At 39.9% G+C, this 26,817-nt stretch overlaps 1 protein-coding gene across 3 annotated transcripts in view; it reads left to right on the forward strand.

The window, feature by feature from the left end:
- Positions 1 to 26,817, forward strand: part of ppargc1a (peroxisome proliferator-activated receptor gamma, coactivator 1 alpha) — a 90,541-nt gene that overhangs the window by 22,921 nt on the left and 40,803 nt on the right. For 2 of the 3 annotated variants that reach the window (XM_061913545.1, XM_061913547.1), the window contains exons 3-5: positions 15,534 to 15,731; positions 19,363 to 19,494; positions 25,426 to 25,717. In XM_061913545.1, coding sequence (XP_061769529.1) covers positions 15,534 to 15,731; positions 19,363 to 19,494; positions 25,426 to 25,717 — 622 coding nt within the window. The remainder of the gene's footprint in view (positions 1 to 15,533; positions 15,732 to 19,362; positions 19,495 to 25,425; positions 25,718 to 26,817) is intronic. The other variant, XM_061913546.1, reaches the window with a different exon arrangement.

A 26,817-nucleotide genomic window follows, 5' to 3' on the forward strand; every position in this document is an offset into this window, starting at 1 on the left:
CTAAAAACGTTATGACAGACTGCCTTAGAAAACATAATGGTATTTTACATTTTTATATGAACGATAAAACACTGAATATTGACAAAATATGAACGTCACACCCCCTTTCGATCGGCATATTTTACAGTCAAGTGAAAGGCAACAAAAATGCAACAAACAGTAAAAAATGAACGCGAAAGGGTACCAAATAAACCCACCTACAATCTGATACATCTAATATTTGCTGAATTTCCCCCAGGGATCAATAAAGTACTTTCTATTCTATTCTATTCTATTCTATGTATCACTAAGCTTTAGAAATTTGTTGTGAAAATCTTCTTCCTCTTCTGTGGAAACGCTTCCCGCCCACACTGCTTGGTGCCTCGTCAGAGCTGCTGTTACTTAGATTACCATAGTAACTAATTAGATGACCATAGTAACTAATTAGATAACCATAGTAACTGGTATATCATCCATTAGCGCAGATTCCAACCATTGAAATACTTTGTATGGTTGAGGACTTACGATCATTAAAAAACATGACTGCACATCGTAATGGCAGCTACACTTTCCATCATAAAAATCTTTAAAAATTATTTAGGGATGTCCGGTGGGTCAGATTTGAAAGCTCAGCGGGCCGCATGTGGCCCCCAGGCCTTAATTTGCCCAGGTCTGCTCAAGGAGGTGTGTGCGCCGGAGGGGACCCTTCATATCGCACATGCGCCGGTCTCAACGCGCGGGGTACAACCCGGAATCAGATACCATTCAATAAAAACGTAGCGACAATTGTAATGAAGAGTAGTCTGTTGGTTCACAGGTTAAAATAACAGAACTTTTTAAAGTGCATCGACTGTAGGAAAAAAGAAGCAGAGATTTATTGAAGAAGGTAGCTAAGGAAATGGAAGATGCCTTAATTCAGACTCCCAAAGGAAATACGAATGAGATGGAAGAGAGTGAAGCAGGTATATGTATTACAATGCAAATAAAGTGTGATTAAGAATAACTCTGTATTACACACAACAAGCAAGATAGTCCAGAACAATAGCAACCTTCATTTGTGAAGTGAAGTGATTTCAATTTATATAGCGCTTTTCTCTAGTGACTTAAAGCGCTTTACATAGTGAAACCCAATATCTAAGTCACACTTTTAAACCAGTGTGGGTGGCACTGGGAGCAGGTGGGTAAAGTGTCTTGCTCAAGGACACAACGGCAGTGACTAGGTTGGCAGAAGCAGGGATCGAACCTGGAATTCTCAAGTTGCTTGCACGACCACTCTACCAATCGAGCTATAGCCCTCTATTTGGAACAGTATTGCCCGGGGCACGAACAGTCTTTTCCTTCGGGTTTAAAACTCCTTCAATCAAAGAGCATTATGAATGAACTCCGAGACATTCAGAAATTTAGTTTCCAAAAAAATATTTAAAAAAATGTTTTTTCTTTGCTTCGGAACTACATCCGCTCAGATACATTCCTGATAGTAGCGTAATGTTAGTAGCTTAATCTGAGATCATTTCAAATATTACAGCTGAAATCATATACCACAGAGCTAGGTTATGGTAAACGGGTTATACCTGTGTAGAGCTTTTCTATCTTCAAGGTACTCCAAGCGCGTTGACACTATTTCCACATTCACCCATTCACACACACCTTTACACACTGATGGCGGGAGATGTCATGCAAGGCGCTAACCACAACCCATCAGGAGCAAGGGGGAAGTGTCTTGCTCAAGGACACAACGGAGGTGACTAGGTGGGTAGAAGCTGGGGATTGAACCAGGAACCTTTAGGTTGCTGGCACAGCCTCTCTCCCAAACCGCACCACGTTGTCCTCGCTGTTAACATGTAAGGAGCCACAGAGGTTAGTGTGAAGTCATAGGTCAACCGAAATAAGGAAATAAGCGCCCCCTAGTGACAGGCACACGGCTAATGACCAATAGTCACGTTAATGAAGGTGCATGGACACTTGCAGTTCACGCGTGAAGGTGTGAAAATACAAAAAACCCCAAAAGAATAAAAACATCAATTCAAAAAAATATATATTCAAGAAACCTAAGTACCGTATTTTTCGGAGTATGAGTCGCTCCGGAGTATAAATTGCACCTGCCGAAAATGTATAATAAAGAAGAGAAAAAACATATATAAGTCGCAATTTTTGGGTAAATTTATTTGATAAAACCCAACACAAAAAATAGGCAATTTAAAATAAAGAATAGTGAACGTGCCTGGTATGTTAACGTAACATATTATGGTAAGAGTCATTCAAAGAACTATAACATATAGAAAATGCTATACGTTTAACAAACAATCTGTCACTCTTAATCGCAAAATCCGATGAAATCTTATACGTCTAGTCTCTTACGTGAATGAGCCAAATAATATAATTTGTTATTGTATGGTAATGTGTTAATAATTTCACACATAAGTCGCCCCTGAGTATAAGTCACACCCCCGGCCAAACTATGAAAAAAACTGCGACTTATAGTCCGAAAAATACGGTAATTTAGTGAATGCAAATGTAGTAAGTGTTTGGTCAGTAGTTAGACACATCCAAAAATTGGTCAGTCTGCATGTCAGTCATGACTTAAACACTTAGACTTATACTTCATTTTATTATCATTCAAATGGGAACTTTACAGTACAGATAATAACGACATTTTGTTGCATTAGCTTGTTGTAGTGCGGGACAAAAGAGCAATAAGGTGCAGATATAAATAAATAGATTACTGTACAGATCGATATATTGCACTTTTGCATATGCATCCACTTTTATGGATGTATGTTATATTGTCTTTTTATTCCAGTGAGTTATTCCGTTTTGGGAGGGAATTGAGGGGATTATTGTGATGCGTTCAAGCGTCTTATGACCTGAGGGAAGAAGCTGTTACAGAACCTGGAGGTTTTGCTACGGAGGCTGCGGAACCTCTTTTTAGAGTCCAGCAGTGAAAACATCCCTTAGTGGGGGTTGGGGGAGTCTCTGAGCCCTGGTCAGGCAGCGGCTTTTATTATTTTTTATTATTATTTATTTGTTGTATTCACTGATTGAAACATTGGGTTGTCTAATTGCCCAGTAATTGGTTGGTAAACTTTAGCTTGGGTTCAAGGCTGGCCCCGGTTTAATCTCTTGAACACTTTTGTTTGAATAGTCGAAGCTTCTACACAAGCTACACTTGCAGATGTACTGTAAGCGAGTTCAGCAGTGGCAACAGGGTGATGCCATCTCTAACGGGAAGAAGGAAGAACATCCTCGCTCACATCCCAAGAGTAGGCATCTCTATCGGATGTGGCCAGGATGTGCTACAACGCACACATCTATACGTTCACATATATATTTATATAGCGCCTCTTCTCACTTTCACTTTCCCTCTCTTGTCCCCCACGTCAGCTCATGTGATAGCATTCTAACAGTTTCCAATGGTTCCCAGGAGATATATCATCCCTACACACACACACACACACATCATTGATGGGTCAAACCATTTCCTCTGTGATGTATTACTCGCATGGCCTTCTAAACCCAGACAGACATCTGGCATATAAATAGCCAGCGTGCGCTCGCCTAATGTCAATTCACCCGCATAGCTCTCGTGTTTTAACAAGGAGACTTCCGAGTGGTGAATTCCGAACAGGACTAATGGATTATTGCAAAGTCGCGGTAGCACCACCAGTCAAACGATTGCAATGGGAGCAACTTCTGACGATAACAAGAGCCGGTTGGCAGCTATTTATTAAAGCTAATAGCAGCGTCTGCTAGACAGGATAGAGGTTTAACATTTAGTTTTATGGTTTGTACCAAATGCAAAAATGCTATGCACAGCAGTCAAACAGTAAGTCCATAAAAACAGCAGACCACTCCTGTCACATAGAGCAGTGGTTCTCAACCTTTTTTCACTGATGTACCCCCTACGAACATTTTTTTTTTTAAATTCAAGAAGCCCCTAATCAGAGCAAAACATTTTTGGTTGAAAAAAGAGATTAAGTAAAATGCAGCACTATTTCATCAGTTTCTGATGTATTAAATTGTATAACAGTGCAAAATATTGCTCATTTGTAGTGGTCTTTCTTGAACTATTTGGAAAAAAAGATATAAAAATAACTAAAAACTGTCACGATGTGGTGGTGACGAACCCCGAGATGCAGAAATGACAGGTTTGGAAAATGAAAACATGGTTTTAATGTTAAAAAAAAAAAAAGTCAAGGAAAACACAAACCAGAAAGCAGGAAACAGCAAACCTGGACCGGAGTCTGGATACAAGGAATAGCTCTCAGCTTTAAAAAAAAAAAAAAAAAAAGGCAGTCCGCAGCACACAGCAAACAATACTCCAGCACTCACTAGAGGGCAAAGCAGGTTTAAATAATGCCTCTGATTAGTGCTCAGGCAGCAGGTGAGTGGGTGAACACTAATCAGAGGCAGGTGGAAATAATAAGTAACCATGGTAACTAAAACAAACAAGGGTGCACAAAAAACAGGAACCGAAGGAGCCTTGGATTGAAAATAAAAAAACATGATCCAGACCACAGATCATGACAAAAAACTTGTTGAAAAATAAACAAGTGATTCAAATACAAATAAAGATTTCTACACATAGAAGTAATCATCAACTTAAAGTGCCCTCTTTGGGGATTGTAATAGAGATCCATCTGGATTCATGAACTAATTCTAAACATTTCTTCACAAAAAAAGAAATCTTTAACATCAAAAAATCTAGCTGTCAACACTGAATATTGCATTGCTGCATTTATTTTCACGGTTTATGAACTTACATTCATATTTTGTTGAAGTATTATTCAAAAAATATTTTTATAAATATTTTTTTAATTATTGTTATTTTTAGAATATTTAAAAAAAAATCTCATGTACCCCCATTTGGGAACCACTGACATAGAGGATCTTTGACTAATGGTATTTTATTATTTTTTTTACAGTACTGTAATAGGAAAACTCTGATTAATAATTAGTGTAACTTAAAGCTGCCATGGTGCAGTTTCGGCTGAAGCAATAATTAACTTCAGATGACCCACTTAATTTTCTACATATTTTGCTTCTTTAGGTTCCTTTTTTACATACAAATGAAGCAGTGTTCCCTGTCCAAAAAACAGTTTACCTTTGTTTGGTTTCTGGCAATTAAGACATTTAATTTGAACTTTTGGTGTTTGTTTAAAGCAGCTCTTTTCACCTTTCTTCCAGTTATCGGTCTTGTGAATAGTATCTGCTGGGACACAATGGGGAAGTGCAGAACTCAATAAAATAGGTAATGGCAAGTGCAATCTGAAAGAAAACCTTTCCTGATAACAAAAGGACCTCACCTCATAATGAACATGTGCCTTTCTTTGCTGGAATGCAGGGGTGAAGGAGGTAGGACAGGCGGGAGGAGGAGCTCTCGCAAGCACTTGCCAGCATGTTTTATGGCTAATTGAAGCATTTGGAATAAAACAACCACAGAATGACACCCTTTAGCATAGGAACCGGGTTAATATATTGTGATCCCCACAATTAGCCCAGCATTGTTGAACAATCTTTAATTTGGTGAGGTCCATTAAGCGGGATTGTGGATTCCACAGCCACCACCACACTTTGTCTTTGTTCTTTGTGCAACCATTTTCCTCTCCATAGTTCAGTAGTCATCAGTGGAAGTGATGGGAAGCCTCCCTTGCCATTTGCATCAAGCTTCTCCTGTTAGTTGACGCTTATTTAGGATATCTTGAAAATGTATGTGGCGGTATAGCTCGGTTGGTAGAGTGGCCGTGCCAGCAACTTGAGGGTTCCAGGTTCAATCCCTGCTTTCGCCATCCTAGTCACTGCTGTTGTGTTCTTGTCAAGACATGGACTATGGTGTGGTTTGTTTTCCCGTGGTGCAAAGCGACTGGACTGGACAAGGCGTGAAGGTCCATCCATCCATCTTCTTCCGCTCATCCGAGGTTGGGTCGTGGGGGCAGCCGCCTAAGCAGGGAAGCCCAGACATAACTCTCCTCAGCCACTTCGTCTAGCTCTTCCCGGGGGATCTCGAGGTGTTCCCAGGCCAGCCGGGAGACATAGTCTTCCCAACGTGTCCTGGGTCTTCCCCGTGGCCTCCTACCGGTTGGATGTGCCCTAAACACCTCCCTAGGGAGGCGTTCGGCTGGCATCCTGACCAGATGCCCGAGCCACCTCAACTGGCTCTTCTCGATGTGGAGGAGCAGCGGCTTTACTTTGAGCTCCTCCCGGATGGCAGAGCTTCTCACCCTATCTCTAAGGGAGAGCCCTGCCACCCGGCGGAGGAAACTCATTTCGGCTGCTTGTACCCGTCATCTTGTCCTTTCGGTCATGACCCAAAGCTCATGACCATAGGTGTGAAGGTAACGACATAAATTAATTTTACTCAAAAAGGAAAAAACAAAAGGCGCGCACAAGGCGGAGAACAAACTTGGCTAAGAAAACAAAAACTAGCTCAAAGGCAGAACTATGGACATAAAAATGAAAACACTCACTGTGACGTTAAAAAACGAGCATGGAGTCTGGGGTATCAAGACTATCAAGAGTGATGTCGCCAGGCCGACTACCTGGTAACTACAGGCTTAAATAATGGTGATATGATTAACACAGGTGCATGAGTCCTAAACAAATCAGGTGCGTGAGTCCAAATGAATCAGGTGAACTAATTGGTCGTCATGGTGACAAAACAAACAAGAGTGCACAAAGAGTCCAAAACCCAAACAGAACATAACTAAACAAAACGTGACCACAGAACACGACACCAGTGCCACCCACACTGGTTTAAATGTAACTTAGGTATTGGGTTTCACTATGTAAAAGTGCTTCGAGTCACTAGAGAAAAGGCGCTATATAAATATATTTTACTTCGCTTCACTAAGGGATCCTGTGTTTTTAAGTGGAAGGCCTTGTTATTGGCCAGTCATTGCGCTGATTGTTCATGAAAACATTGGTCAGTTTACATTTCAGTTAAGACACAATGCACCAGTCAAGCATTAAATGTAGCACCAGTTGTTGGTAAGTCATTTGAATAATTATTCATGCAAACATTGACTGGTATATGTCATTCAGGACAAGCTGCATCGCTCATTGATTGGGCATGTGAATTTGTCATCATGCAAACTTCTTTCAGTCGACTTGCCATACTGCGACAGTTAGTCTCTTCTTTAGCCAGGCTATACAGTCTACATGCTAATCATTACACGTAGCACTAGTTATTGGTCAGTTATTGGGCAGATTCATGCAAACATTGGCTGGTCTACAGGTCAATCATTTGCACCAGCTATTGGTCATTTGCTGGAATTGTTCAGACATATGACTGCCGTTTGATGAACTTTGGTTAATTGAAATGTCAGTCCTTACATGTACAGTACCACCAGCTTTTGTACAGGTCATTCATTGTGCATAGATTGGTCAGTCTACATATCAAATAGTACTTCCAATATCAGCCTACTCGTCAGCCATTAACAAACATGTCCATGAGCAAACATAACAGTCGTTGGTCGGGAACTGGACCTAACATTAGTCAGTTTGCATCTAAACGATTACACGTTGATAAACCACTCGTTCCTCAAACATGCAACTCCTTCGGTCCTCACATGCTCCATTATTGGTTGTTCGTGTGATTCCATCGCCATGCAAAGATTGGTCAGTTTAAATATCAGGATCAGTGCGCACTACACCAGTTATTGGTAGGACTCATATTTTCGTGGCAACATTGGTCGAGCTACATGTAGGGCTGGGCGATATATCGATATAAGTGATACATAGCGGGTTTGCCTCTCCGCGATATAGAAAATGACTATATCGTAAAATTCGAGTAAACGTTCTCATGCAGTTGCTTTTAGCTGCTGGCATTACACTACAAGCGTTTCTCACTCCTTCTCGTCTCTCCTTCTCACAGAGACATAAAACAAGCCCACCTTCTTACATACGTCACACACTGTCACGTGTGTAGCGTCATACGCTATCGCCGAGCAGAGAGGTAGCAACATGGCTACGTTAGCTGATGCAGGTTGTGCGGGTGCCAGTGACATTACAGGAGAGACAAGGTACGAAACTGATCACAAATGGAGGAAGAACAATTAATGCCCCCCCAAAAAAACGCAGGAGGTCCATCATCTGGCAGTGGTTTGGCTTCAAGCGGGAAGATATTCAGCAGACAACAGCAATATGCAAAGTATGCAGCAGAAGTGTTGCTACAAAAGGTAGCAGCATTACTAATTTGTTCTTTCATTTAAAAAGTCACCCACGAGAGAATAACGAGTATTTTATAAATACAGTTTTGGTCAATTGACTTAGTTGTGCATGAAAGTTTAAAATGAGCATATATTAAAGGCCTACTAAAATGAGATTTTCTTATTTAAACGGGGATAGCAGGTCCATTCTATGTGTCATACTTGATCATTTCGCGATATTGCCATATTTTTGCTGAAAGGATTTAGTAGAGAACATCCACAATAAAGTTCGCAACTTTTGGTCGCTAACAGAAAAGCCCTGCCTTTCCCGGAAGTCGCAGACGATGACGTCACATTTTGATGGCTCCTCACATCTTCACATTGTTTTTAATGGGAGCCTCCAACAAAAAGAGCTGTTCGGACCGAGAAAACGACAATTTCTCTATTAATTTGAGCGAGGACGAAAGATTTGTGTTTGAGGATATTGATAGCGACGGACTAGAGAAAAAAAAATTGCATTGGGACAGATTCAGATGTTTTTAGACACATTTACTAGGATCATTCTGGGAAATCCCTTATCTTTCTATTGTGTTGCTAGTGTTTTAGTGAGTTTAACAGTACCTGATAGTCGGAGGTGTATGTCCACGGGTATCTTCACGCCAATGTCTCACGGAAGTCGACGGCAGCTTTATGGACGGGGCAAGCTCAGCTGATCTCCGGTAAGAAGCGACTTTTTAACCACAATTTTCTCACCGAAACCTGCTGGTTGGCATTCGGTCGGGATCCATGTTCGCTTGACCGCTGTGATCCATAGTAAAGTTTCACCTCCGGGAATTTTAAACTAGGAATCACCGTGTGTTTGTGTGGCTAAAGGCTAAAGCTTCGCAGCTCCATCTTTCTACTTTGACTTCTCCAATATTAATTGAACAAATTGCAAAAGATTCAGCAACACAGATCTCCAAAATACTGTGTAATTATGCCGTTAAAGCAGACGACTTTTAGCTGTGTGTGTGTGCAGCGCTCATATTTCCTACGCGTACACGTCATCATTACGCGACATTTTCAAGAAGAAACTCCCGGGAAATTTAAAATTGCAATTTAGTAAACTAAAAAGGCCGTATTGGCATGTGTTGCAATGTTAATATTTCATCATTGATATATAAACTATCAGACTGCGTGGTGGGTAGTAGTGGGTTTCAGTAGGCCTTTAATGCAGTATGAAGAAGAATGTTTTAATGTAGACACATAGAATCATCATACTGCTGTGATTATATGCATCAAGTGTTCATTCAAGGCTTAGGCAACATATCGAGATATATATCGTATATCACGATATGGCATGAAGATATCGAGATATTAATAAAAGTCAATATCACCCAGCCCTAGCTACATGTCAGTAAATTAGCACCAGTTATTGGACCTGTGTTGAAATCATTTGTTGTACAAACATTGACGCATCTTTACACATATGAGCAGTCATTGTTCGGACATTACTAATGCTAAAAGGAACATTGGTCGATCTGCATGTCAATCGTTCCACAGATAACCAAGGAATTCGGCAATGTTTGTTGATTCAACACTCTACATACCTTGTATATTTACAGGCAACACAAGTGATTGGTTGGTCACTTAAGTCACTAGACTCCTTCATGCCAACATTGGTAGAATATTTTCCTCTACATTGCTTGTTGGTGGGGGTTGAGGTCAGCCCAAAACAGATGGCTCATTAAAGACTCATTTATGATCCTACTTTTAATCTCTCACGTGAATTAGGCCTAAAAAGCATCTAATAACTGCTGAGCACCCCCGCCCCACTTGCCTCCCCTCTCTCCCGCTTAGTCGCCAGGTAATAATGTTTGAGGTGTGTGTGTGTGTGTGTATGGGGGGGTTGCACACCGTTCCAGTGCGTTGGATTTAAAGCTCCTTACAAGTAATTAAACAGCATGACACCTCATACAGAGCAATATCCTGCCAGGACGTTTTTGCTTTGCCAGGGTGGCGTCGCCCCCTCGTATTTCCAACCCCCAGTCTTCGTATGTGGCGTTATCTCTGTGAAATATGTCCCCTTCATCATTTTCTAATAATGACAGAGTGCTCATGTTGTTACTCACTGAGCATCCCATTAACATTTTCCTCACTGTTAGCTAGCTAACTGAACATCTGAGACGTCTGCTAAATGAAAATTGGAGGGGGTGGGGGGAGGGAGTTGGGAAAATAACCGGTGGCGGACGCTGACATTTTGTCAGGGGAAACATAATGACATGTTTTTCCCCTTTGAAAAAACACTGTCGATGGGTATTTTCTGCTAGGAAACAATAGTTTGATTTTGTTTTGGCAGTTATGCATCAATTTGTTGTCCTAAAGCAGCCAATTAGAGGGCAGCTTCACCAGAGGAGCAGGCATTTAAAAGGCAATGCTAAGAGCTAAAGGTGCCTTAGAACAGTGGTCCCCAACCACCGGGCCACAGAATAATTTTGTATTCATTTTTATTAAGAAAATAAATAAACAGATAAATGAAATAAAAAATAAAAAATGTTTTATTTTTTTATTTTTTATTAAATCAACATAAAAAACACAATATACACTTACAATTAGTACACCAACCACAAAAAACTCCCTTTTTCATAACAAAAACGTCCCTTTTTCATGACAAAAAAGATCCCCCAAAAAAAAAAATAATAAAAAAAAGATCACCCCACCACCCGGGCCGCGGGACAAACTATTAAGCGTTGACCGGTCTGCGGATACAAAAAGGTTGGGGACCACTGCCTTAGAATACTCGGCCATTCGGCCGTTTGTGTTGACTATTAACCTCGCAGTCGAATCATCGGAGACAAGTTGAGTATCGCAGCGGGTGTGTTGGGGGGCTCTTCTACGATGGACCATTTTCATTTAGTTTGTAAAAGAAAATACCGTATTTCCTAAAATTGCCGCAGGGCATATAGTATGCGCCTGCCTTGAATTACTGCCGGGTCAAACTCGCTTCGCAAAATAATCAGCGCATGCTTAGTATTACCGCCTGGTCAAACTCGTGACGTCACGAGTGACACTTCCCCTGTCATCATTTTCAAAATGGAGGAAGCTGATTTCAATACCGGTAATTTAAAATTGCATAAATGAAAGAAGATTAAGAGCTATTCAGTAGGATTTAAGGTCCGAGCTTACATTACACTAAAATTTTTACTGCATGCCTTTGGTAAGTGCCGGAGTGAGAAGAGGTTTTAAAATAATTAGCACATGCTTACTTTTACTGCATGCTTTTGGTAAGCGCAGGAGTGAGAAGGGGTTTTAAATTAATTAGCGCCCCGGCGGCAATTCAAGGAAATACGGTATTAGGGCTATCAAGTGATTACTTTTGATTCAGATTCATCACACTCTACAACTGTGATTGATTAACCATGATTAATCACGGGTTATTAGTGGCAACATAAAGAAAATACCCCAATATTTGGATGCAAATGCAATTTTGTCGTCCAACTGATATACACAAATGTTTTTTAAATGTTTTACTGGACTGCAAGACTATGATTTCCTCAAAATTTAAATTTCCCCTCGGGGATTAATAACGTATTTCTGATTCTGATTCTGAAAAATTGGCGACAATAAGATAAGTAAGAATTAAGTGCACATTTTGAAAGTATTCAAAATACTATTGCAAACGAGGTACAATTATTCATTATTTAGTTAACCAGATGTTTTAAACACACATCTTTATGAATGCCGATTTTAATTTTTGGCACAATGCGATCCCAGCTCGTTGTGATTACTTACAGATGTCCAATGTTTTCCAGTAAACAACATAAATTTACATTCTGCATGAAGTTGCAAATTGATGCTCCTGTTTGTGTTGAACTGTTGGTTCATCTTTGCTGCCGTTGTGCCTCTCCAAGGTATTGTACGAAAGATCAGCTGTGGTGATGTGAATGACATCTTCTTGCAGGACTTGGTCTTCACAGATGTTATGTTGTTTACATTCAGTGGCTGTCCGCTTAGCAAAGGCATACGTTTAATTTACCTGGAGCACTTTTGTTGACGACAATGACGCAGCTAAATCACCAGCATAGTGTGCTCTGTTTGTTGTGGATGTAGCATTCATGCTATTGTTACCATCTTCGAGTACGTATTTCGCTTTAAGATAGCATTTTGAAGTTGATGTTCGCCGATAATTATGTTTTTGCTGCAATACTAACAAGTTACCTCAGTCTTATCTAAATTTCTGTTTTGAAAAGAAATTGGCCACCTCTCATCTCAATCACAGGGTTAAACCGTAAACCGGAAGTGATTAATCTTCATTCATATTTAATACCGGAATCATTTATTTTTATTAATCCCATGCGTTAACGTTGACACCCCAGTAAATATATGAAAATTATTGTATAACTACCTCATTATGATATTACACAATTGCTTTTGTATGTATTATTATTTTAAATAAGATACACATGGATGGATAACATTCTTTTAAATCGCAAGTCACGGTACAGGCAGGCATTTAAGTATGTAATCCTATTTAACAAAAATATTTTGAAATATATGTTGATGAGTGTTGTACCATCAGATAATGTTACAGTTAAGACATGCAATTTTGGTCAAAATTGAAAGAACGAATACATTAAGTAAGAAAGATGCATGATTGATTGACACACATTGTTTCCAGGCGTTTGCTTCACGATGTGGCCCGCAGGCCTTGGGTTTGACACCTGTGCTATGGGTAGTCAAGTTTGATCATCCGAAAATAAGATTAGTGTTTCTACATCCATGGGATGTTACTGACACCTATTGACCAGTGTATAGTACTACATATCTTCAGAATCCGTTTTTTTGTGGAGAGCCCAATAACCTTTTTAGCCTGACTCTCGCCATATCATTTTAGTTCGCTGAGCTCCACACAAGGATCTGGGCTCGAGGGCAATGCAAACTCCTTCAAGACAGGAATAAAATAATGAACTAATCAGGATCGCCGGGCGGGATTTCATAGATGTGACGTAACACCGAAGCGACCGTTTGATTCAAACAACAACGGCGGCACGCAGCGAGGAGTCGTGTGCTGACATTGACTCTGCTATTGCAACTGCTTTGTCGAATCTATCGAATATTAATTCTTTAAAAGATGAAGCGAGAACTTTTCGCTCTGTCGTGATCCTATATGTCGGCTGTTCCGTTTTGGATTTCCCAGCGTCGCTCCTCTCATCAGCGTCACGGGTTGTGAGTGGTTGAAGTACTGCGTCATTCAAGATAATGGACAAGTGGTTTATCCAATCACATACAATTACAGATGTCCGATAATGGCTTTTTTGTCGATATCCGATATTCCGATATTGTCTTAACTCTTAATTACCGATTCCGATATCAACCGATACCAATATATACAGTCGTGGAATTAACACATTATTATACCTAATTTTGTTGTGATGCCCCACTGGATGCATTAAACAATGTAACAAGGTTTTCCAAAATAAATCAACTCAAGCTATGGAAAAAAATGCCAACATGGCACTGCCATATTTATTATTGAAGTCACAAAGTTCTTTTTTTTTTTTAACATGCCTCAAAACAGCAGCTTGGAATGTGGGACACGCTCTTCCTGAGAGAGCATGAGGAGGTTGAGGTGGGCGGGGTTGAGGTGAGTGGGTAGGGGGTGGCGGGGGATGTATATTGTAGCGTCCCGTAAGAGTTAGTGCTGCAAGGGGTTCTGGGTATTTTTTATGTTGTGTTCATGTTGTGTTACGGTGCGGATGTTCTCTCGAAATATGTTTGTCATTCTTGTTTGGTGTGGGTTCACAGTGTGGCACATATTTGTAACAGTGTTAAAGTTGTTTTTACGACCACCTTCAGTGTGACCTGTATGGCTGTTGACCAAATATGCCTTGCATTCACTTGTGTGTGTCAAAAGCCGTAGATATTATGTGATTGGGACGGCACGCAAAGGCAGTGCCTTTATGGTTTATTGGCGCTCTGTACATCTCCCTACCTCCGTGTACCACTTCGTACAGCGGCGTTTTAAAAAAGTAATTTACTTTTTGAAACCATTCATCCAACCATTCATTTTCTACCGCTTATTTCCTTCGGGGTCACGGGGGGCGCTGGAGCCTATATCAGCTACAATCGGGCGGAAGGCGGTGTACATCCTGGACAAGTCGCCACCTCATCGCAGGGCCAACACAGAGAGACAGACAACATTCACACTCATATTCAAACACTAGGGCCAAGTTAATGTTGCCAATCAACCCATCCCCAGGTGCATGTCTTTGGAGGTGGGAGGAAGCCGTAGTACCTGGACGGAACCCACGCAGTCACGGGAAGAACATGCAAACTCCATACAGAAAGATCCCGAGCCTGGGATTGAACTCTGGACTACTCAGGACCTTCGATACCGATAATTTCCGATATTACATTTTAAAGCATTTATCGGCCCATAATATCGGCAGTCCGAAATTATCGGACATCTCCACATACAATTATTTTTTTTGGTTTGTTTACCAGGCCCGCCTTCTGAAATACTTCTCCTATTGAGAATTCCCAGATTCTTGTGTCCTCAGGGAACTACAAGGATCTGGCGAGAGTCAGGTTGAATAAGCTTTGCTCTTCAAAGAAAACATGACGCCATAGATGCGACTGATCGTTGGCTACGGGCAAAATCCTACGAGTTAGATGAAAATCCTTAGTCAAAGCTCAGGTTGTATAAATGAATGGTCGTAGAGACAAGAACCAAGTCAAAGATCATTTGTCACAGGAGCGTACAGAAGCCTTTTTTTCAGCTTTCACTGCAATATATATATGCAGCTTACCCTCCAAAAAGCTTTTCAGTCCGCATTCACCTTCATATGTGGCATTTGTTTGTTTATTTCATGGCCCCCTTGTATGAAACTCCCCGCCTGTCATTAACATCTTTAAAATACGGCGCCTTTATTCGGCATTAGCAGCGCGCTAATTCTCCCGTATCTGGAGGATTGCTGGCAAACATTTTGTCGGCGTAGATTTGAACCGGGCGTCATTGTTTGCCCACAAACTCCCTTTGAAAACATCCCTGCCTACCCTAGATACTTGCTCGCTTGTCAGCCTGGCTAATGGCTTTTCTGGGAGACGATATTATTTTGGTCCCGTTAAGCTGCATTTTTTAAAATATGACTGACAGGCTTGACTCACTCGGGAGGGAGTGTGTGTGTGCGTGTGTGTGTGTGTGTGTGTGTGTGTGTGTGTGTGTGTGTGTGCGTGTGTGTGTGTGTGAGTGCGTGTGTGTGTGTGTTTGGGTGGGTGAGGGGGGTTTTAGGCAAAACTTGCATGCAACCACCCACCACTTTTACTTCCCTTGGAGGAAAAGATTTACAACTTCCAGACTAAAATGTCCTATTTTCTTTCTCTCTCTATGTTTCTGTCTGTCTACTGTTTTTTTTTTTCACGCCTGCTAAGAAGATAGATGAAGAAAATGAGGCCAACTTGCTGGCAGTGCTTACAGAGACCCTGGACAGCATCCCGGTGGATGAGGACGGCCTGCCTTCATTCGAGGCTCTGGCAGACGGGGACGTGACCAATGCCAGTGACCAGAGCTGTCCCTCCTCCCCGGAAGACCTGCCCGCTACTCCAGAGGAGCCCGAGGAACCCTCTCTGGTAATCACTTTAAAGCAACCGTCTGTAACAGCTGCACCTGGAGTGACCAGCCTCAAAATGTGGCTTGTAAGAAAGAGAACATGTTTAGCCAATTTGATATTGGTGGACCAGCTAGGACACCTACTGCCTCCCGCCCTGAAAACTCTGATACCGCTACTTTGTTTTTTATTCACCATAGGTGTCAAAGTCGTTTTCACTGGGGGCCACATCGCAGTTATGTTTGGCTCCAGAGGGCCGTTTCTAACAGTGAATACTATTATTATACAATTTGTAATGCATTTTATTAGTAGATTTTTTTCAAAACTAAAATGTAAAAACAAATGAACACTTGATGCATATAATCACAGCAGTATGATGATTCTATGTGTCTACATTAAAACATTCTGCATTAAAATATGCTCATATTACATTTCATGCAGAGAGGGAAACCACAATTGAGTAAATTTACCAAAACTGTATTTATTAAAAAGTTATTAAGCAGTGGCACAAACATTCACGTCATTTCAAAACAAGCTATTGGTGCACCTTTTGCATAATGTCACTAAGATGACATATCAAAACACCACTAAATTAAAGTGCACTTTTTGTACAGAAAGACACTACAATAGTTTAAAACAGATAAAGTGCACTTTTGTGCATGATGTCACACAAGATATTTCAATAACTGTCATATAAAAATTATCTGCGTAACAGGAAATCAAATAGTGTATGTCTTTTGCTATGTGGTAGGTTACTACGGACGTTATTGAATTCTGTTGTTGGCTATTTTTTTCATACGATCTGGAAATGGTTGCTTCGGCATTTCGTGGGTATGGCACCGAATGGAGATGTTGACATGCAGTTTCAAGCGGTCTTCATTCTTTAGCGGGGGACTTTTCAAATGATGCTACAAATTATTAGTAGGTGCTACTTTAACGCTTTTGCCGCACACTTGTTCGACATCTTCCCGCTTGAAGCCAAACCACCGCCAGACGATGGATCCCGTGCTGTTTTTCTTAAGAAATTAATTCTTCCTTCATTTATTACCAGATTGGCACCTTATTTCTCTCGTATTACCACTTGCACCACTCCGGTAGCATCACAGCTAATGTTACCCATGCTGCTACCTCTCATGCGAGGGCATATGAAACGACAGTGTGTGATGTATGTAAGAAGGTGCACTTGTCTGTGAGAAGGAGTGACAAGAAAGAGTGATAAAAGCCTGTAGTGTAATGCCAGTAGCTAAAAGCAACTGCGTGAGAACGTATACTCGAATATAACGATATAGTCATTTTCTATATCGCACAGAGACAAACCCGCGATATATATATCACCCAGCCCTAATTTCACCTCAAAATTTTATGTACATTGCTGTAAATGGAACAACAGTACTGCTGTTTTTACGGTTAAAAAAAAAAAAGGCAGCTCAGTTGCCAGATTTTTATTGTAAAATTTACATTAGTTTTTTTGGTAACACTTTAGTATGGGAAACGCATCTTCACCATTAATTAGTTGCTTACATATTGGCTCTTAATTAGTCATTATTAAGTACTTATTAATGCGTTATTCAGCATGGCCTTATTATACAACCAGTAAGCTTTTCACTAAGAGTATTCCCTCAATAACTTCAGAATTACTGCTTATTGGTAACCCTAACCCTAACCCTTATATGTTCCCCTAGTTTCCAAATAACTCTAAATTAAGTCTTTGTTACTTTAATAAGCAACTAATTAAAGAATATGTTCCCCATGTTACCATTTGTTTTACAGTAAAAAAACATGTTTGCACCTGAGCTGCTAGTTTGTCAGTTTTTTACTGTAAATCAACAACTGTAGATTTTTCGGTGTATTACTGTAAATGCCAAAACAACACCACAGTTTATTACAGTAAAAAAAAGTACAGTTTTTTTCATTTAGAGAAAAATGCGGTAAAAACCACAGTAAATTTCACAATTTTATATTGAAATCTATTGCTACTTTTACATGGCACAATTTGATGGATAACTTGCTTTGAAATCATTATAAGTATTTATTTCTATTCAAAAAATGGTTAGAAAATAGATTTTTGTGTAATTTGACGATATTTAAATTAACATAATTTGAGATTACAAGGAGTACATATATATATATATTTTTTTTCTCCCACAATACAAATAAGTAATACATTTAGTAAGAAAAGTTACAGTACTTTGATACATATTATTTCCAGGCTTTTGAATTTTATTGTAAAATTTACATTATTTTTTTTTTTTACTCTAAATAAAAAAAACCTTCAATTTTACTTTAACATTTTTTTTTTTTTTTTTTTTTTTTTACAGTAAATCAACAACTGTAGATTTTTTGGTTTATTACTGGAAATGCCAAAATAGCACCACGGTTTATTACAGTAAAAAAGTAAAGTTTTTTTCATTTAGAGAAAAATGCTGTAAAAACCACAGTAAATTTCACAATTTTACACTTTTAAATAGCACAATTTGATAGACAACTTACATTGAAATCAGTATTATTAATAATTATTTATATGAAAACAAATAGTTTGAAAATATATTTTTTGCATAATTAGACAACATGATTTGCGATTACGTGGAGTAGATAATTTTTTTTTGTCCCAAAATAGAAATAAAGAATACATTTAGTAAGAAAAGTTGCACTAGTTTATAGCAGTGGTTCTCAAATGGGGGTACGCGCACCGCTGGGGGTACTTGAAGGTATGCCAAGAGGTAAGTGAGATTTTTACAAAATATTACAAAAAATAGCAACAATTCAAAAATTTGATGATTACTTCTATGTGTAGAAATCTTTATTTATAAGTGAATCCCTTCTTTATTTTTCAACAAGTTTTTACTTTTTTTTTTTTTCCAAATAGTTAAAAAATACCACTACAAATCAGCAATATTGCACCAGGCTTCACGGTGAAAGAGGGGTTAGTGCGTCTGCCTCACAATACGAAGTTCCTGCAGTCCTGGGTTCAAATCCAGGCTCGGGATCTTTCTGTGTGGAGTTTGCATGTTCTCCCCGTGAATGCGTGGGCTCCCTCCGGGTACTCCGGCTTCCTCCCACTTCCAAAGACATGCACCTGGGGATAGGTTGATTGACAACACTAAATTGGCCCTAGTGTGTGAATGTGAGTGTGAATGTTGTCTGTCTATCTGTGTTGGCCCTGCGATGAGGTGGCGACTTGTCCAGGGTGTACCCTGCCTTCCGCCCGATTGTAGCTGAGATAGGCGCCAGCGCCCCCCGCGACCCCGAAAGGGAATAAGAGGTGGAAAATGGATGGATGGATGCACCGTTATACAATTTAATAAATCAGAAACTGATGACATAGTGCTGTATTTTACTTCTTTATCTCCTTTTTTCAACCAAAAATGCTCTGATTAGGGGGTACTTGAATTAAAAAAATGTTCACAGGGGGTACATCACTGAAAAAAGGTTGAGAACCACTGGTTTATAGGTACATATTCTAGGGCCAAATAAAATGAAGTGGCGGGCCACATCTGTGCCGTAGACATTACAATAGTCTGGTTACATTTCCGTGATTTGCAAAGTCATGCCAAAATTCTCACCAATTTTTTAAGTTTCGTTTAACTTGGATAAATAAAAAGTCCATAATGTCCATTTTGATAGTCCGTGCTGATTGTGCCGTCTCTCCCCAGCTGAAGAAGCTCCTCTTGGCGCCCGCCAACACCCAGCTGGGCTACAATCAATACACAGGTAGCAAGGCGCAGAACCATGCAGCCGGCAGCAACAACAACCACCGCATCAGACCACCACCTGCCGTCGTCAAGGTACGCACATTTTTATGTTAGTTAATCTTCCCCCGCTCTGCACTGCTGTCGTAATTTTATTGTTTCGGTAGCCTAAACTACAGCTTCGCATCCCAGAGGGGCGTAATGAAAACAGGCCTTATTGCTGTTGGGCTTTCGCAGACACGGCGGCAGCATTCTTCTCATTAGCGCCGCCACCGTCTTGCTATGACGGACCGTTAAAAGAAAAACGTATGGTCACGACGACGCCTTCGGACGACGCTGCTGTCGGAATAATTACATCTTTAAACGGGCTACTTCATTTTCTCTTATTTTGAAAATTTGTTTTTACGTTGCAAAACAGTGCAATTAGGACTATGCTTCACCGAGTTGCTCTAGTGAACGCTCTTCTGACCAATCAAAAGCCTATGACCCAAAGTAGTCATTTGGGTGCGACAACAGTGTGAACATATTATTGTCTAAACATCTGGTAACACCTCACAACTATCCAAATTGCGTCCAAAATGTTAATAATAGTGATTAGAATAAAACTGTGTCGTCCCGATACCAAGATTTTAGTACCGGTACCAAAATGTATGTTAATTATTTTCCGTACTATTCCGACTAAGGTGAACCACAAAAAATTGCATTATTGCCTTTATTTTAACAACAAATCTTACAGTACATTAAACGTATGTTTTTTGTTGTAATCAAAGAACAATTATGTCCTTAAAGGCCTACTGAAATGAGATTTTCTTATTTAAACGGAGATAGCAGGTCCATTCTATGTGTCATACTTGATCATTTCGCGATATTGCCATATTTTTGCTGAAAGGATTTAGTAGAGAAGATCCACAATAAAGTTCGCAACTTTCGGTGCTAAGACAAAAGCCCTGCTGCTCTACCAGAAGTCGCAGACGATGACATCACATGTTTGATGGCTCCTCACATATTCACATTGTTTATAATGGGAGCCTCCAACAAAAAGTGCTATTCGGACCGAGAAAAAGACAATTACCCCATTAATTTGAGCGAGGATGAAAGGTTCGTGTTTGAGGATATTGATAGCGACGGACTAGAAAAAAACAAAAAAACGTGATTGCATTGGGACGGATTCCGATGTTTTTAGAGACATTTCCTAGGTTAATTCTGGGAAATCCCTTATCTTTCTATTGTGTTGTTAGTGTTTTAGTGTGTTTAATAGTACCTGATAGTTGGAAGGGTGTCTCCACGGGTGTGTTGACGCGCAGTGTCTCAGGGGAGTCGACGACAGCTATGGACGGCACAAGCTCAGCTTTTCTCCGGTAAAAACTGACTTTTTAACCACAATTTTCTCACCGAAACCTGCTGGTTGACATTTGGTCGGGATCCATGTTCTCTTGACCGCGCTCTGATCCATAGGAATGTTTTACCTCCAGGAATTTTAAACAATGAATCACCGTGTGTTTCTGTGGCTAAAGGCTAAAGCTTCTCAACTCCATCTTTCTACTGTGACTTCTCCAATATTAATTGTACAAATTGCAAAAGATTCAGCAACACAGATGTCCAAAATACTGTATAATTATGCCGTTAAAGCAGATGACATTTAGCTGTGTGTGTGCGCAGCGCTCATACTTCTTAAAAACCCATGACGTCTTGCGTACACGTCATCATTACACGACGTTTCGAAGAAGAAACTCCAGTGAAATTTAAAATTTTAATTTCGTAAACTAAATAGGCCGTGTTGGCATGTGTTGCAATGTTAATATTTCATCATTGATATATAAACTATCAGACTGCGTGGTGGGTAGTAGTGGGTTTCAGTAGGCCTTTAAATAAAATAGTGAACATACAGGACAACTTGTCTTTTAGTAGTAAGTAAACAAACAAAGGCTGATACTGATAATATCTGCTTACTTTCTCGTTTAACATGTTCTATCTACACATCTGTTAAAATTGAATAATCACTTATTCTTCTCTTGTTTGATACTTTACATTAGGTTTGGATGATACCAGAAATGTAGGTTTCAATCTGATATCCAGTAGTTTCAGGATCATGCATTGGTCATATTCAAAGTCCTCATGTGTCCAGGGACGTATTTCCTGAGTTTATAAACCCTATGAATTTTAAATAAAGGAAAAAAGATTATGTGACGATGAAAAATGTCCATGTAACTATAGTAGTATCGACCAGATACGCTATTGTACTTGGTATCATTACAGTGAATGTCAGGTGTAGATGCACCCATGGCATTTGTTTACATTCAGGGTACTAGCCTGCTGTTAGCGGTTTGCTATCGTAATCCTCCTACATATTCAGCTATTCCTCGTCCTGCAGGTAAGAAACTCACTTTATTCATCACCATGGATGCAAGGATTAGTAAGTTAGAAGTAGCTAAACCACTGCTGACTGAAAATGGTCGTTCGCCGCTAGCTAGCTATCCATGTCCTAAAGCACCTCTTCCTGATGGCCTTCCAGTGTTATAACTTCATCTTTATCGTCAGTTTTTAAACCAAAATGCATCCGTTCTCCCTTTTCTGTCCACACACTGTGTCTGTTTGTAAGTACTCCGTGATTGTGCGCTGCCGAACATGCTCCTCTGCTCGTAAACTCAGCAATGTCATGACGTGACGACGCGCCGTCATGCCCGGGAACCGGTACTTTTCAAGCAGAGTATAGTACTGTTTTTGATTCATTAGTACCGCGATACTATACCAGTACCGGTATAACGTACAACCCTATTAGACACCTTGCACTCCTCCACCCTTTTTCCTTCTGCTTGAAGGATTTTGATTCAGGTCTGGAGGAGACATACTTGGCCTCAGCAGGGCACTTGTCATCTTGAGATTGTGGTGGGAAGGGTCGTAGGGGGCTTTGATAGAAGCGCTAGTTGTGACCTACCCAGAGCGCGAACATGGCGGAGACGGGCCCCTCGACCGGTTCCAGGGTAGGGAGGGCGGTACTCTCCCATGACTAGGGCCTGGAGGAGCTCCGATCATACAAACAGTTTTATTCTAATCACTATTAATAAAAAAGCTGTACGTATGTTGGGTTATAGGTTGACCCAGTCAAAATTAGTCATGGTTGCTTAACACTTTACAAGACCCGACTATAGACATATACACTATTTTCTTGAATTGCCGCAGGGCATATAGTATGCGCCGGGTCAAACTCGCTTCGCAAAATAATTAGCGCATGCTTAGTATTACCGCCTGGTCAAACTTGTGACGTCACGAGTGACACTTCCCCTGTCATCATTTTCAAAATGGAGGAGGCTGATTTCAATACCGGTAATTTGAAATCGCATAAAGGGAAGAAGATTAAGAGCTATTCAATAGGATTTAAGGTCCAAGCTTACGTCACACTCAAATATTTACTGCATTTCTTTGGTAAGTGCCGGAGTGAGAATAGGTTTTAGAATAATTACCGCATGCTTACTTTTACCGCATGCCTTTGATAAGCGCAGGAGTGAGAAGAGGTTTTAAATTAATTAGCGCCCCGGCGGCAATTCAAGGAAATACGGTAGTTGGTGTAAAATACTGAATAAAACATTGTGCTATTTGACTGGCTTCATTTTCAGTTTCACATTTCACTCCGTGACGTGCAAATTCACTTGCCTTCAAGTGCATTTTGAGTAAAATCGTCATCGACCGTCCACCAACGACATCAGTTGCGTATCAATAGAATGCAAGCCGGACGAGCATTTATACGAAAAATTTAACAAAGCGGCAAAATGCAATAAGAAAGAAAAAATAGAGCAAGTGCAGCGGTTGTGTACTCTTTCTCTTGAGTATTTCGAGGCGAGTGTGCTGACTACCAAGGTTAAAGCCCAATCGAGTCACTCGATAGCACAGGGTTTAAGACCTCGGTTATGTCCGGCCCAGCTTTGATTTGCTCCACGAGTAGAGATGAGGCTCCTTGTCAAGTTCGAAATCTGCCATGTGGTCCAGTTTCTGCTTCACAATCAGTATGTTTCCATGCACTAAATTAGTGTGATTTCTCAAATACTAGCTTGTTGTCTAATTTTACATCTGCATGTGAAGTCCCAGTTTACATAGTCTTTCTCTAACGACTGTTGGACATTTGCTGTGTTTCCCTTTCGTACAATTGGTCGGGATGGTGGTCAGTTCAGCTTGTTTATCTATGTAGGAATGTAAATAGAAGAAGATCATGCTACATGCTTAGAAGATAAAGCCAATATCTCTCGAGCTCCCGATATAAACGATAACTACTACTTCCCATTGCAATATGCTGTTAACATTGCTGTATGTATACTTTTGACCAAGCAGATTAGGTCACATTTTCAGTAGGCCCATAATATATCCATAAAAGAACCAAACTCCATGAATGTTTTTTGTGACAAACAAGTATGTGCTCCAATCACTCTATCACAAAAAAATAAGAGTTGTAGAAATTATTGGAAACTCAAGACAGCCATGACATTATGTTCTTTACAAGTGTATGTAAACTTCTGACCATGACTGCATATATCTGTACATACATACATACATACATACATACATATATATATATATATATATATATATATATATATATATATATATATATATATATATATATATATATATATATATATATATATATATATATATATATATATATATATACATATACATATATATATATATATATATATATGTATATATATATATATATATATATATATATATATATATATATACATATATATATGTATATATATATATATGTATATATATATATATATATATATACATATATATATATATATATATATGTATATATATATATAGATATATATATATATATATATATATGTATATATATATATATATGTATATATACATATATATATATATATATATATATATATATATTTATATATATATATATATGTATGTATATATATATGTATATATACATATATATATATATATATATATGTATATATATATATGTATATATACATATATATATATATATATATATATATATATTTATATATATATATATGTATGTATATATATATGTATATATACATATATATATATATATATATATATATATATATATATATATATATATATATATATATATATATATATAGTGCATGTCAACGTACTGAATATCAAAGTACATGTTGTAAAATTATTTTGCAGAAATTAACCAGGGCTCTCCATTGACGGCAGCACTTTATTTTCAAAAAGAAATACAATCATGTGTGCTTACGAACTGTATCCCTGCAGACTGTATTGATCTATATTGATATATAATCAAATATATTTGGTGTTTTTTATGTCAATTTAAAAAAAATTAAAAATAATAATAATAATATATACATATATATATGTATATATATATATATTTTTTTTTTCTTTAATTTCTTGTGCGGCCATGTACCAATTGATCCGCGGCCCGGTGGTTGGGGACCACTGCATTATATGACGCATAAATAACCAACTGAGAACGTGCCTGGTATGTTAACGTAACATATTATGGTAAGAGTCATTCAAATACCTATAACATAAAGAACATGCTATACGTTTATCAAACAATCTGTCACTCCTAATTGCTAAATCCAATGAAATCTTATACTTCTAATCTCTTACGTGAATGAGTTACATAATATTATTTGATATTTTACGATAATGTGTTAATAATTTCACACATAAGTCGCTCTTGAGTATAAGTCGCACCCCCGGCCAAACTATGAAAAAAACTGCTACTTATAGTGCGAAAAATACGGTATTTCACCTTTCAAGGTTTACTTAAACCTTAACAAAGAACTACATGTCTTCAGCTCATCACTGAGCTTGTTCCACCATTTAACTCCTAAAACTAAAATACATTTCTTACTTTACCTATTTCAAAAATCATTATCCCCGTAAATGATACTTTTCTCCTCTTTTATCAGTTTCCTTTGAAAATACGCTGTCACATCATTCGGATAAACTATAAACATGGCTCCTTCTACCTTTTCTCCTTTTGTGCAGACAGAGAGCCACTGGAGCAGCAAAACGAGGGGGGTCTCCGGCCAGCAGAGTCGCTCTTTGAGGCGGCCTTGCACCGAGCTGTTAAAGTACTTAACAGCCACCGACGACATCCTCCTCCACACTAAAGCCAGCGACGTAAAGGGCGGCCACTGTGCCTCCTCTTCGTCCTCCTCGCCATCCTCGTCGTCCACCTCCTCATTCTCCTCACTTTCCTCCGTTTCCTCCTCCTCGTCCTCCAAGAAGAAGTCCGCCGTGCCAGCTCAGCAGCATCAGCAGCATCCGCCGCAGCGAGGTGAGCGCCGGCCTGCAGGCCAGTGTAGTGTGGCTGGTGTTGGGGCTGGGAAGTGGCAGCGTTGCTCTCAGGATGTTGATGAGTCGGAGGGTGGCCAAGGAAGCTACATCGGCGAAGAAGGGAGGCGGCCGGGCGACACTGACCGGCTGGCCTGTGCCGCTAGGTTTATTAGGTATATGCATTCTTATTCCCTCCCTCCCCGAGAGGTGAGTCACAGCTGTGAGCGTTGCCGAGAGGCTGTAGGCGCCCCTCGAGATAAGAGGCAGCGTAGGCGCGTCACCGTCACCATTAGGAAACGGGACGAGAAGCCGGGGCACCCTTTACTTAGCCGGCTGCTCACCGACAGGCCTGCTCAGTACCGAGCCCCGCCTAAGTCCCCTGAGCCTCTCAAGAGTCTAAGCCAGGGAGGCCATGGGGAGGATGTTGACCATGATGATGATGCTGATGATGATGTCATGGGCCGCCCGCCAAGCTTCCCAGATACTAGCATTGCAGAGCCCGCCCCCGCCCGCATGAAACACAGGCAGCGCCCAGACCACGCAGACCACCTGTTGTTAGGTAATCATGACTGCATCCCCCCCGCTGGCCTTTATCTTTGCTACTGCTGCTTCTCCTCCTAACCACTTTTTCCACTAACTGGACCAAATTCTAATATCCCTCCCGTCAAATTGGGGTTAGTGTGTTGTTGTCTGTCTTTAGTCTTGAGAGCCACGTTCCACAAGTTGGGCCAAAGCCTCGGGCAACTGCACAAGCTTCCTTGACTCTCCTTTCTTATCTTCTTTACCCTTTCTGTCCTTGCTGTTGCTGCATGCTTGATGATTTTTTTTGTTTTTTGTTGGTGGAAGGAGCCTCACCTGCCGTCATGTGTCTTGTCTCCGTCTTTGTCCCATCCCCAGGTGTCTCAAGCAGAGCACTGAATGTCTGTATCTGGACACCTGTGACCCACAGATTTTCACATCCTCGACAGGAGCGCTCTGCTTTTTTGAAGGACTAGTTGTAAAACACGCAAGATAAAGACCCTCCATTATACGACAGACCAATTTAAAAAAATGCTAGCCTAAGATCGTCTATAAAACAGGAGTGCTCTGCTGTTTTTATTG

Source organism: Nerophis ophidion, linkage group LG10 (genome assembly GCF_033978795.1).
Source record: "Nerophis ophidion isolate RoL-2023_Sa linkage group LG10, RoL_Noph_v1.0, whole genome shotgun sequence".
Taxonomy (NCBI): domain Eukaryota; kingdom Metazoa; phylum Chordata; class Actinopteri; order Syngnathiformes; family Syngnathidae; genus Nerophis; species Nerophis ophidion.